The sequence below is a fragment of the Anomaloglossus baeobatrachus genome, chromosome 1 (genome assembly GCF_048569485.1).
Source record: "Anomaloglossus baeobatrachus isolate aAnoBae1 chromosome 1, aAnoBae1.hap1, whole genome shotgun sequence".
Lineage (NCBI taxonomy): Eukaryota > Metazoa > Chordata > Amphibia > Anura > Aromobatidae > Anomaloglossus > Anomaloglossus baeobatrachus.
In genome coordinates this window covers 818,113,696-818,128,246 of record NC_134353.1, presented here as the reverse complement: position 1 = coordinate 818,128,246, position 14,551 = coordinate 818,113,696, and the positions used below count along the sequence as shown (strand labels likewise).

The 14,551-nt window shown below is 46.4% G+C and overlaps 1 protein-coding gene across 1 annotated transcript in view; it reads left to right on the top strand.

The window, feature by feature from the left end:
- PCSK1 (proprotein convertase subtilisin/kexin type 1) overlaps window positions 1–14,551 on the top strand; it is a 95,860-nt gene that overhangs the window by 40,206 nt on the left and 41,103 nt on the right. Inside the window, exons 3-6 of the mRNA XM_075325079.1 lie at window positions 5,619–5,729; window positions 6,985–7,131; window positions 7,247–7,323; window positions 7,546–7,634. Of these exons, the coding sequence (XP_075181194.1) occupies window positions 5,619–5,729; window positions 6,985–7,131; window positions 7,247–7,323; window positions 7,546–7,634 (424 nt within the window). The remainder of the gene's footprint in view (window positions 1–5,618; window positions 5,730–6,984; window positions 7,132–7,246; window positions 7,324–7,545; window positions 7,635–14,551) is intronic.

The window sequence follows — 14,551 nt, the reverse complement described above, 5'->3', positions numbered from 1 at the left end:
CTGTATGCAGTTTTTTACCCAAAAAGAAAAAAAAAATGACGTGGGCTTCGCCATATTTTTGTATGCTAGCCGGGTACAGCAGGTAGGTACGGGCTGCCCCCAACCCCCAGCTGCCTAGTTGTACCCGGCTGGGAACCAAAAATATAGAGAAGCCCTTTTTTTTTTTTAATTATTTCATGAATTTCATGAAATAATTTAAAAAAAAAATGACGTGAGCTTCGCCTAATTTTGGTGTCCAGCCGGGTACAACTAGGCAGCTGGGGATTGGAATCCACAGTGAAGGGTGCCCAAGCTTTCTGGGCACCCCCACTGCGAATTGCAGTCCGCAGCCACCCCAGAAAATGGCGCTTTCATAGAAGCGCCATCTTCTGGCGCTGTATCCAACTCTTCCAGCTGCCCTGATGCCGGGTGGCTAGCCGGGTAATAATGGAGTTAGGGCTAGCTGTATATTATCAGCTAGCCCTAAGCCCGAAATTCATGGTGTCACGCCAATATTAGACATGGCCAACATGAATTTCTAGTAATGATAAAAAAAAAAAACACAACACACAGAAAAATATTTTTATTAGAAATAAAACACAACACAATTAGTGACTCCATCTTTATTGAAATAAACCCCCCTCCGCAGTAATCCTGGGTTAGGGTCCCACGTCGTCCAATCCGGATCCAATATCATCTGATCGGTTTGCTGGAAGGCAAAGCGATCAGATGATGTGTCAGGTTAAAGGGCCTGAATCACATCACACATCAGCTGATTGTATAAAAGCCGATTATACAATCAGCTGATGCATCAGTGCAAAAAAAAAAAAATAAATAAATACTCACGTCTGTGCTGATTACCGGCAGCTCCTGGAGCGATTGGATGAGAGTCTGATCCTGTCCCATCACTGCAGGAGCTGCCGGTAATCAGCTGATGAAGTCCCCTGACGGCAGGATCAGCTGATAGCCGGCCGGGCGCGAAAAAGCCGGCGAGACTACGATCAGCTGATGCGTCAGGTGACTGCATCAGGTGATCCACCGCCAGGTCCTGCAAGCTTCGTGCATGCACCGGGGAGACTGCACACAGCCGAAGCGGCGGGACCGAGACAGGGGCTGGAAGCAGGCATGGCACCGGGACCCTGCAGACAGGTGAGTATGACATACACACACACATACACACTCACACACACACTGTATATATACACACACACACTGTATATACGCGCACACATACACTGTATATACGCGCACACACACACTTTCTTCCCCTGGCTGTGTAGAGCTGCTGCTGTCTCTGTGTAATTGATCTTAGTGCACATCCACTGGGAAGAGGCAGGGAGGAGGGTTTGGGTGGGAGCAGAGGGGGTGTATTAGACACAATGGGTGTGTCAGATAAGCCAGACACCGCCCTAGAGCCACAAAGAATTCTGGGACTTGTAGGAACTGAACACAGGAAGTCAGAGGAGAGATTAACCCCATCAGAGCTGGAGCCAGCAATGAGCATGTGCTGCTAGTGCACAATGAAAGGTAATTTTGCTGAAAAAACATAATAGATGTGTTGAGGGGCACATATTAGCAAGATTTATCAGAAAAAAAAAAATCAGTTTTGGTAACTGGACAACTTCTTTAACTTAATTCTAAGAATCTGTACTAAAACCAGAGAAACCAATCAGCATTTTTTTTTTTTATGGGCTTCTCCATTATGGAAAAGGACCCATAATAACTAGCTAATCAGAAAGAACGACATATATAGAAAGCACATGGATACATACATACAGGATATATATTTGGTGGAGTCATATCCCCCAACTTTTATAAATCAAAAGACATGTACAAAGGACAATAGTTATGTTTTTATTGAAACTCCTTAGTGTTCTCAAAAGCGATACTCCTGTTATAAGTACAGTACAATGCTCAAAAAATGCCCACACGCTCAGTATGGTATCCCCACCATTATTCCCCCCTCACAGATTCACCCCACATTTACAGCAAAGAAAGAATGACTCCAAAATCCCACCAACGCAGTATAATACCAAAACAGCATGATACACCCCTATAGTATGATATTCCCATAGTCCGACACATACACACACACAGTGTCATGAGCCCCATACAGTATAATGGCCTGTCAGTATAAAGCCCTCACATCCCTCTACTCAGCATGAGTAGCATAGCCTAACTTTGTGTGACGCCCTTGCAAAACCAGGTAGTCACAGATAGGCCCCTGCACAACACCCTTCCCTCACTTAGGAAACACACAGCCGACCTGAAACCCTAGTCACCCCCCCCCTTAGGGAAATATAGACACACCAGTGGGCGGGATCAGGTGGTTGGACACGCCCACCCAGGGGTCTAGACAGCCCGGGGCGGGAAAACAAGTAGTTTAGCTTCAGTTAAGTTTGGAGTTAAAGTGGAGAGGAGTGTAGGCTGGAGCTAGGTGTAGCTCCAGCGGAGAAAGTTCAAGTTGAACGGTGCCCGGGTAGGAGCCCTGGTGCCTTTGGCTAGGTGGCAAATGGTGGTCTCAGTCAGCAGGAGACGGGAAGACAGCTGGCCAGAACCGAGGTGGACCGGGACAGGGTTGTAGCCCGCTGGTACCGACACAGGGAACCGACCCGGAAACCGGAGCACAAAGGGGGGTACTCGGACCCTGAAACCAGGACCAGAAACCAGCGGCCTGGTTAATTAACCGATTGAAGCCAGGACTAGAGGTCCTGTCCCACCCAAAATCCCTCATAGAAGAAAACAGCCCACCGATAGGGATAGGAGGTCACCGCCAGGGCCCATAGATCCCACGGGCCAGCGTCTGCGGGCATGGCTCCTTAGGCCACATCCAGCCAGGAATGGACTACTGAGTTCCAGACTAGGAAGTGCACCTTACACAAAGTCAGTGCAGAGGAAAAGTTTAGAGACCACCAGCCCGGGTGGGGGATCCGAATGCAACCGGCCGCGGCGCCTGCCACCAGAACCTTGGTTTACCAAAGACTCGTGTGATTCATTGACTGTGAGTAATAAAACATCCCCTTGCTGTCGCTTATACCCTGCACAAGACACTGGGTCCCGGGGCAACCATCCCTACCCACGGAGGGGTTAACATCCAGCTGCCACAACATCTCTTCCGGGTGCCCATAACAGCAGCGGTGGTGTCCTACCTCACCACGCACCGTGGGTGGCGTCACAAACTTAATACGGCCTAGCCCGTACATCTACGTCCCCCTTTTTATTCGGCGTGTCCGCGAGACCCCCAGGTCCGGAGACCCTCGAGCCACCTCCTTAGAAGGTCCGGATCTGAGCAGCGGCGGCTGCTGGCACGGGGACGGCACATTTGCATGAGGGCCCCCCAAAGTCCCTTACACAGAATGAGGGCCCCCACAGTCCCCCACACAGAATGAGGGAGCCCACAGTCCCCAGCTCAGTATGAGTGGCCTCACAGTCCCCAACTAAAAAATGGGGGCTCTCACAGTCCCCTACGTAATATGAGGTTTTCGCAGTCCCCCACAGCTCCTCACACAATATTATAGCCTCTACCAGCCCCTTACTTAGTGTAATGCCTCCCACATCCCCTCACTCAGTATAATACTCATACTTCCCACTCAGTATACTGGCCCCCACCAGCTTCCCACTCAGTATTAAGGCCCCGATCAGCCCCCAATGGGTATGTTTGCCCCACCAGCTCCACACTGTGTATAGTAGCCCCAACCAGTGCACCGCCCCGCGAGCCGCTCGGATCCGTGCTCGTACTGCGGGTGGTGGCTCGAGCCTCTCACGGACCCGGGGGTCACGTCGCTCTGCAAGGGAGCTGGCGTTACGCACGGGGACTTGGGTAAGGAGTTCCACGGCCGGGGCCGCAGTGGTTTGACTTGGGATGTAAGTTTGTGACGCCACCCACGGGTTGTGGTGATTGTAGACACCACCGCTGCGGTGAAGGTATGGGGGCTCCCGGGAGTGGTGTAATGGTGCAGCTAGATGTTGACCCCTCCGTGGGTAGGGGATGTTGGTCCCGGGGCCCGGTTGGCGAGGGCCGGGGTGCAGGGTGAAGTGTTGCGGTGCGGTGTGGTGCCTGATGGCACTGGTGTACTCACTCTGACACAACACACTGGAGTCTCTGGTAAACCAAACGGAGTGATGAAAGGGACCCGCAGCCGGCTGCCGCTTCTCCCAGAATAGGTTGGTGGTTTCCGCCTTTCTCCTGCACCTCTGTGTGTAAATGTTTGACTCCTATGCCTAGACACCGGTAGTCTGCTCCCTGACTTCTTTATGCCATAGGAGCCCGTTTGCCCACAGACGCTGGCCCTTTGGGTCTCTATGCCTTGGCGGTGGCTTTACCCTGTATGGTTGGGCTGTTGTCTTCTAACGGGACTTGTGTGGGATAGGTCCTAAAGTCCAGTCCGCAATCAGTTGATTTGACTCGGCCCTGTAGGTTCAGGGCTTTATACTGGGTCTGAGTACCCCTCCTGGTGCTCCGGTTTACAATCGGTTCCCCGGTTCGGTACTGGCGGGCCACCGCCCGACCCCGGTTCCTACGGTTCCACCGGCTGTAATCCCAGCTCCTGCAGGTGGCCACCACCGTCTGCCTCCTTGCCAATGGTGACTGGGCTCTGACCCAGCCACCCGGTAGTCTCTTGGCAGGCCTGGACACAGGACTGCCCGTGAACTTGACTGCTCTACACTAGAACTAGAACCCGACTCCGTGTTTTCCCGCCTCCAGGCCTGTGAACTCCTCGGTGGGCGGAGCCAACCGCCTGGCTCCGCCCCCTGGTGTGGACATCAAACCTGGAGGGTGATGACAAGGTTTTTAGGTTGACTGATGTTACCTAATCGGGAGGGGGGTGTGGTGTTGTGTGTGACTACCTGGGACGACCTGACTAGTCCAAGGCGTCACACCAGCACCAGCATTCAGTATGATGGCTCCCACAATTACTTATATTAAAAAAACAACACTACTCACTTCGGGCCATTTCCCCGTTGCACTGCTCTGGTCTGTGCCATATGAATATTGAGGTTTCTGCACAGTAGGCATGATGTAATGTAGTGACATCATTCCATCAACAGTGCATGGAGTGTCAGCAGCACATGCTGAACGGTGGATCTCGGAGCCTTTGGCTCCCTGACTTAACATTCTATTAAATTGTATCTGCGTCCTAGGGATGGGGATACAGATGATATTGTGGTGACGGAGGAAGTGGGGGTCTGTGAGCTGCCGTTATGGACGGTACTCCTTTTGATTTTGGGACTCCCAGGAACCCCAAGTATTTTGTTGCTAGGACCCTCTGACTTATTGTAGACATCACAGATCAGTAGTTTATTATCTCTTCTGTATTACTTTACAAGGGCCTAATTACATACTTTATGAACCAAACAATCCATTGAAGCCAACAGAATCTTACATTTGTTGCCTGAAAACATTTTAAAATGTGACAGACTTCAGTTTCCAGACTTATTTCAGTTCTGCAAAATTAATGATATCTGCCTGAAACCCTCAAGACTTTAGTGAAAGGAGTGCAGAGGAGGTTGATAAATGTACCATGCTTAGTCTTGTTTCACTTGTTCTGTATTTTATAAACTAAATTATACAGGCATAATATTTGTGATTCCCGTTGTAACAGCAGATATATCACACGGTGTATTATTGATATCCTCAGGTGTCATGGGCAGAGCAACAATACATTAAAGAGAGGAGTAAACGCAGCGTGCTCAGACAAAGCACAGAGGATCTTTTTAATGATCCCATGTGGAGTCGTCAGTGGTATTTGGTAAGTAACAAGTAAAACTAATATTACAGAAGCTTTTGACCACCATTCGAAAATTATTGACGTCCCATTCATTGCCCACTTCTGGCCCAGTTTTGAAAAGGTAGCACAATGAGTGGCAGCATGAATTGTAGACGCCATGCTTCCTAGTTAATCCCCCGATATTGCAAGACTTACAATACAGTACTTCATACCAGTCCCTCCTTTATCTTTTTCGCTGAGTGAACCCTCAGGAGGTGATCTGGGTGGTGCTGGTGTTGTACTTCTTGCTTTCTGCTACTTTTGCAAGCTGATGCCTCCTGGCATTAAATTCAAAGAGTAGAGGATGGCACAGAAAATTTGTGAGGCGGTACATGTCACTAGAGATGAGCGAACCTGAGGTTTGATTTTCAAACCGAACACCAACTTAAAAAAATCAAAGTCCAGGTTCAGGGTTTGGAAGCTTTATGTGTAAACTTTACTCACGCAAGCAACGCTGTGCTCGGTGCTCAGCACTGTATAAGCCGCTTGCAGTGTCTGAACCGCTCGCACTGGGGCTAAAATCAGTGTGATCATTTGTAGTGCAACCCAAGAAATTGTTTGAAAAAGCCTGCCCACTCTCCTCCAGAAGTGATCTGCTTATGGCTGGCTGCTTGTAAGCAAAACTCAAACTGCCAATCAATAATTGCTCCTGGGTTTGTGTCAAGCTCAAGCCAGTGGAGGCTCGGCTCCTTGGCTGCCGGTCAACCGAACCTCCATGGAACCGCTCATCTCAACATGCCATGGCACATCACCTGGTCCATGCTTTTGCTATGGCAATAGTGCTAGGGCAAACATATCATAGGCGTATCCTGAGCAGCCGGACAGGTGCCCAAGAAATAAGGAGGCTCACTTTTATCTCTAAAGAAGGTGGAGTTGTACACTTTGATGAGCTCTTGCACTATAAAGGGCCCAAATACTGTACTGTACAGGGCCTTTCTGTCTTAGTCCTCCAGGGAGTATTGCTAGTGGTCATGTTGACTTCTTAATTATAAAAAAGGCCTTGAAATATCTTAACCTACTCATGTGTTTGTCCCATTGTCATGTTGAAAAGAAAATCAGTTGTAGGTGCATGGGTCCAACAAATGAAAAAAATGGGACTCATGTTAGAGAAATGCACTTGGAATTGCATGAGCTTTAAATCTCTCAACACATAAGGCACAATTATTATTATTAACACTTTACATGTCTTAAAATATCCAGTATTAGGGTGTTATAAGAAATGCTTTTATACTCCCAGCAAGACACAAGAGTGAACCCATCATTGCCGAAGCTGGATCTCCATGTGATCCCAGTGTGGAGGAAAGGAATAACGGGAAAAGGAGTCATCGTCACTGTATTAGATGATGGACTGGAATGGAACCATACAGACATCTATGCAAATTATGTAAGTGTATTATTTAGTTTAATATTTGGATAAATGTAATCTGGCATTTTAAAAAAAAAAGTAGATGTATCGTGTGTCGTAAAATAGTAACACAAATGCTATTTCTGCTTTTCAGGATCCAGAAGCAAGTTATGACTTCAATAATAATGATAAAGACCCCTTTCCACGATACGATATCACTAATGAGAACAAGTAGGTATATTGCACCTGATCTCCGTGGTATAAGATTAAGGTCATGTTCCCACAAGGCATAAATGATCATTATTGTGCAGAAAATCCTCTTTAAATTAATTTTAAAACTATGCAATTTAAAGCCAGATAAAAATAATGTTTCCAAAATCTGAAAAAAAACCCATATAAATACAATTGTGGTTATCACTGATATTTCTTTTCTATTTTTGCTTTGTAATCTAGACACGGGACCAGATGTGCAGGAGAAGTTGCAATGGTTGCAAACAACAAGAAATGTGGAGTTGGAGTAGCATACAATGCTAAAGTGGGAGGTAAAATATATTACTTTGTTGGTTGTTTTATATAGTTATTTTTAAATATTGCATTAGAATTCAGTGTCACTAGAGGGCGCTGTTTATTGAGGTTTAAAAAGTAATTTCAGTCATTGTTATGCTTTTTCCATATATTTATACTTGTTACTTTATTTTCGCCTTTTTGATGATCAGTAAAAAGATTATAATTTGTATATATTAATCTTAGATGTGTTGATACAAATTAATCTGGGATAAATTTATACAAATTTTGATGGTTTTGGATCCCGGTGATCTATCTTGGTTCGTGACATGAGCATGCTATTGATTGTATATAGGAACGATATGAGTCAAATATGCCCCCAAGATAGTGGGCATGCTGCCAGAGAGTAATGCTAGTACCACACACAGAACTTGAAAGATCAGATTTCAGTAGAAAAGTAGAGAGAGGAAAAAAAAAGTTCAGTTTTGGAAAGATTGCAGTGTCTTGACCGCAGGAGAACGCAGGAGACCGCAGCTGTCAGTACCCACGATCAGGGTTCCGTGCGTTGTGGTCTCTCGCTTGTGTTCTCCCTATAGAGGACGCAGGCAATTCCACAGCAAACAATTGACATGTCTGGAAAGATGCGCCGCAGGTCAGTGTTTGCTGTGGAAAAAAGAAGCATAGTGGCACGGGATTTCTATAAATCCCGTCCACTATGCTTGTACTGTACACTGTAGCGGTTTGGACGCAGCTGACGTATGCTGCGTCCAAACCGCTTCAAATACTGATTGGGGGCACGTATCTTTATAGTAAGCAGAAGGTGATGGTTTACGGTGTCAAATGCTGCAGACAGATCCACAAGGATCAGGGTAAAGTAGTTACCATACTATTATAGTTGGGTGTTAGTGTGTCGCCCTGGACAAGCCAGGGGCCACAGAGAACAACACCAACACACCCCACACTCCCAGCAGGCACATCAAGGTCAGACACAAAACCCTTGTAGCCTTCCTCCAGGGGCTGATGTCCACACCAGGCGGTGGAGCCAGGCGGTTGGTCTCCACCCACCAAGGAGTTCACAGTCCTGGAGGAGGGAAAACAGGCAGTCTAGTTTGGACAGTGAAAGTGGAAGGAGGAAAAGTGAAGTGAGAGGAGAAAAGTGAGAGCTAAGAGCCTGAAGTTGGTCCGGGTGTGTGGCCCGGACAAGACAGCAAGGTTGGCAGACGGTGGTGACCGTCTGCAGGAGTGGCCGATTGGAGTCTACCGTAAGGACCGTGGACGGGTGGTGGCCCGGCGGTACCGGACCGGTACACAAAGAGAAGCCAGCACCAGTGGCAGGGGCCTCTCGGACCCCGGCAAGGCTAGGAGTCGCCGTGAAGTTGCCGAATCCGTTAGTGAAGGGGACCTCCGGGTTTCCAAACAGTCAAGTCCCGACAGAAGGCAACAGTCCAACCCAGTGAGAGAGACACCGCCACCGCCAAGGCAACCGTTTCTCAGGGCCAGCGCCTGGGGGCAAAAGGGGCTCCTCCGGCCCATATCCAAGTCGGGGAGTGGGTTACCGGTGGGAACCCATCGAAACCGTACAGACTGAGTAGGTGCAGGGAAAAGACAGTCACCGCTAACCTGCAGGGAACAACAACACCGCAGCCGTCCGAGGGACCCGTCCATCCAGCCGCTTGTTTTACCGTGAACTGTGTCATCATCATTGGGCTGAGTGAGTACCTCCGTGCCATGCGGCACAGCGCTGCGACCCTGCACCTCATCAGGCCCCGCAACCCGCCTGTCATCAATCCTTACCCCATCACCGGGCCCCGGGACAACCAACCCCCTACCCACGGAAGGGAGAAATAACAACTCAGCTGCTCCCTGTCACCGCTCCCGGGATCCCCATCTAAAGCAGCGGTGGTGTCACCAAAATCACCACAACCGTGGGTGGCGTCACGGACAATCTTCCCTAAAACCAAAACCACCCCTTTTCACTCACGGGCGAGGAGCGCTGCTCGAGTCCCCGGGATCCGGCCCATCGCTCGAGCCACCGAGCAGCAGCAGCCGCAGAGCAGCGGCAGCCGGAACCGAGCAGTGGGAGAGCGCAGCGTCCCCTCCTCCACCCGCGACATTAGTATAACATTAGGCTCTAGTAAAGGCAGTTTCTGTAGTGTATAAGGCTATGTGCCCACGGGACTATGTACCCGTGGAATTTGCTGCGGAAAACCTGCGGATTTATCTGGATTTTTAGATAAATCCGCAGGTTTTAGCAAGTACAGACACTCCCCATGTTATCCTATGGGACATGGGGCGTGCTGTGTCCATGCTGCGGTATGTGCGGCTGCGGATGTCCCGCAGCCACACGTAACTGCATGTCAATTATTCCTGCGGAAATAGCTGTGGAAATCCCGCCTCTCCACTATGGAGATACAGGGCGGGACTCACGCAGGTAAGTCGCACGAATGTCCACAGGTTTACCGCAGATATTTCGATGGATAGCTGCAGATTCCGGGGAGCTGCTGCAGGAAACCTGTGGACAAACCTGAGGAAATATCCACATAGTCCTGTGGGCACATAGCCTAAGATGTAGAAACCAGATTGTAAAGAGTCAATAAGATATTTATCTGAAAAAAGTGATTGAGAGTAGACAAAGAAAACATAATACAAAGATGCCACTTTATACTCACTATAGTTAGTGTTACTTAGTGATGGAACATTGCTTTGTGCTTCTAATTTTGTTGCAATTTGAAATAAAATAGGCCCTTCAAAAATTCAGCACTAGGTCTGTTACAGTGGCATGCAAAAGTTTGAGCACCCCTTGTCAAGTTTACTTATATTCTGAACAATTAAGCAAGTTGAAGATGAAATTATCTGTAAAAGCCATAAAGTTAAGGATAACACATCCTCTGCATTTTAGGCAAAAATATATATATTTTTTACATTTTTAAATTCACAACAAAAAATAAAGTTGGCCAATGCAAAATATTGGGTACCCTGCATGGTTAGTACCCTGCAGCACCCCCTTTGGCATGTATCAAAGCTTATAAATGTTTTTTGTAGCCAGCCAAGAGTCTTTCAATTCTTGTTTGAGGGATTTTCATGCTTTCTTCCTTGGAAAAGTCTTCTTGTTCTGTAAGATTCCTGGGTCCTCTTGCATGCACTGCTCTTTTGCGGTCTAGCAACAGATTTTCAATGATGTTCAGATCAGGGGACGGTGAGGGCCATTGTAAAACCTTCAGCTTGTACCTTTTGACATAGGCTAATGTGGATTTTGAATTGTGTTTAGGATCCTTATCCATTTATAGAAGTCATCCTCTTTTCAACTTCAGCTTTTTTACAGATGGTGTTATGTTTGCTTGAAGAATTTGTTAAACTTTAATTGAATCCATTCTTCCCTCTACCCGTGAAATGTTCCAAGTGCCATTGGATAGAACACAACCCAAAGCATGATTAATCCACCCCCATGCTTAATGGTTGAGATGTTCTTGTCATGACATTCTGTCTCTTTTTTCCCCCAAACATTTGGTTTGATCATTGTGGCCAAGGAGTTCTATTTTAACCTCATCAGTTAACACGACTTGTTTCCAAAATACATCAGTCTTGTTTAGATGTTATTTTGCATACTTCTGATGCTAAATTTTATGGTTAGGACGCAGGAGAGGTTTTCTTCAGATGACTCTTCTATATAGGCCATTTTTCTGTAGGTGTCTCTGAACAGTAGAACAATGTACCACAACTCCAGAGTTGGCTAAATCTTCCTGAATGACTTTTGCAGTGAAGTGAAAGTTCTGATTTGCCACTCTAGCAATCCTACGAGCAGCTCTCACAGAAATTTTGCTTGGTTTTCGAGACCTTATCCTGACCTCCACTGTTTCTGTAAGTGCCATTTCTGAATTACTTTTCGAACTGAGGAAAGGGCAACTTGAAAACACTTTGCTATTTTCTTCTAGCTTTCTTCTGCTTTGTGGGCCTTCACCATTTTGATTTTCAGAGTGCTAGGCAGCTGCTTTGAAAAACCCATGGCTGTTGTTTTATTTGCACAAGGTTAAAGGAAGCTGGGTTTTTATAAAGCTGTGAAATTTGCATCACTTGCCCTTTCCTAACTATGATAATGAACAAGCCACAAACCTAACAGGCTAATTAAGGTCTGAAATGATAGTCAAAGTTATCTGAGCACACAAATCTCCAATGGTGTTCAAACTTTTGCATTGGCCCATTTTCATTTTTGTAGTTTTTAAAATGTTAAAGATGAAAATATTTTTTTTTGTTCTTACCTGAAATATAAAGGAAATGTGTTATCTTTAACTTTATGCCTTTTAGAGATCATTTCATCTTCAACTTGATTAACTGTTCACAATAACAGTAATTTTGACCAGTGGTGCTCAAACCTCTGCATAGCACTGTATAATGCAGTGATGATGATGATGGTAGCCTGGAGGTGAGTGGTCAAAATGTGATGCCCCCTTTGAAGAAAATGTTTTGCCCCTTGGATGGGAGCAGAAATTCCCTAAACATCATGAGTCCAGCCATGAACTAAATGGTGCAGATACATGATACTACTTAAAATGTTCATTAAGGTTTCATTTTATTCAAGAGCAGCATTTAGAGCACCATCTGCACATTGCACTAAAAAGTGGTAAATATTAATCAGAGGTCTGGAAGCATTTCCACAGAACACCAAGAGCCGCGATAGCTTACGTAGGATTTATATGTATAAATCATGTAAAAATTAAAGGAGCATGAGGAATTTACATTCCTCAATATTGAAATTGCACCATCAAGAAGGAAAAGACGTGATATAGAATTCACAGGGTCGATGGACATGTGAATGATATGGAAATGATGAAAAAATGGAAACAAAATTTTATAAAATATCCAGATTTATGTGAGCGTCACATGCAGAAATCCCGCACTTACACACCTTGACTGCTATCAATGAGATTATTAATGGTTGTCTGAGGCATGTTATGCTGCGCTGAATGCCCTTGAGTCATCTGATCCAACGCTAGCAGCTCCCTTACAATGGCCAACTAATGATGTCTCACGTGTGCTAGATTTGAGAAATAACCGGAGATGCTGCAGACCAAGGTATGACATTTAGGTCATACAGGCTGCTCACAGTAGCATGAGCAACCTGTGCCTGACATGACATGAGCCTGGCACTGTTGTGTTAAAAGTGGTTCATCAGATACTTTAGAGAAATGGCCGTACCTCTACTTTCACCCCAAAATCAATGTAATGACAAGCTGTTTGTGTACCCAAAATGAAGACTTCAGGAGTCTGGAAAGCGTACATTATGCCACCTCACACTATAATCCCAGGAGTAGAACCTGTGTCATTCCCTCCTAAGGTCCTGTATTGACGTTGCATTTTTTGGCACTTTTTTTGCCACATTTTTTGGTGCAATTTGTTGTTCTAAACTGCATGCAGTCCTTCCCCAGCAAAGTCTATGAGATTTCAGAAAGACTGTGCGCATGTTGCTTCTTTTCTCCTTGCAGTTTTGGTTGCAGAAAAAAGAAGCAGCATGTCACTACTTTTCTGCGTTTTGCTATTGACAATGTTAAAAAAAAACGCAGTCAAAAATGCACCAAAACGCGACAAAAACGCACCGTAAACATGTCAAAAATGCGTGCATGCGTTTTTATGCGTTTTCTAGGCAGAGGCGCGGTTTTTTGCCCAGGAAACAAAACTTCTGTGTGCACGTTCCCTAAAGGCCTCTTAATGGCGTTGCCCATGTGGTCTCATTAGATTTGAAGAATCATGTCTAGGGATCCATATAAGCTTAAGGCTATGTTCACACACTGCATCTTTTCTTAACCACAAAGATGCAGCGTTTTTATCCTCACAAAACACACAAAAAATGCATAAAAAGGCATTTGTTTTTAGTGCGTTTTTACCTCGTTTTGCCCAGTCGTTTTTTAAGTCAAATCTATTGAATAGAAGGGCTAAAAAATGTTGGCAAAAACGCAGAAAGAATTGACATGCTGCATCTTCAAAAACGCAGCCAAGATGCAGCCAAAAAATGATGCAGTGTGGGCAGCAAAATAGAAATCTCATAGACTTTGCTGGGGGAAGGAAATGCATGCATTTAGGTGCATCTTTGTGACCTCAAAAATGCACCAAAAACGCAGTAAATATACTCCTACTGGACAAACCATCAGCAGATTTGGTTTTCATTGCCATTTATATGCTGATGACACCCAATTATACACATCATCTCCTGACATCCCCTGCATTACTACAGATTACCAGTGATTATCTTTCTGCTATCTCTAAGGGGTACTTTACACATTGCGACATCGCTAGCATCGGCTAGCGATGTCCAGCGCGATAGCACCCGCCCCGTCGCACATGCACTATCTTGTGATTGCTGTCGTAGCGAATATTATCGCTACAGCAGCATCACACTCACAAACCTGCTCGGCGACGTCGCTCCAAGGATTTACACATTACAATGTGGCTACCGGCGCCTGATGTGCGTCACAACAACCGTGACCCCGACGATATTTAGGTAGAGATGTCGCAATGTGTAAAGTACCCCTTTGGCCTAAAACACACATCCGTGCCGCCGGTACGTGTTTGGTAAGTTTTTGCACGTACCGGCGGCACGGAGACACGTACACCAATGCTACCCTATGATAGCAGGCACACACACGTAAAACCACACGGAATGTGTGTCCGTGTCGTTTGTACGTGTGTGCGTTTTCAAACACGCTCGACATGTCCACGTTTTCTCCGGCATCACGGGTGTCACACGGCCCGCACCCGTACCACACGGATGTAGTGTGGATGCGGTCCCGTGTGACAGGCGCCGGAGAAAACTCACGTGTCAGAGAAAAAAAAAATCTTTACTCACCTTCTCCAGTCCTCCTGTCTCTGCCGCTGCTGTCACTTGCTGCCGACCGCCGCTCATTATGCTCATTTAATATTCACTTCACTGCGGCCAGCGGCAGCAGCAGCAGGGAGTCGGCAG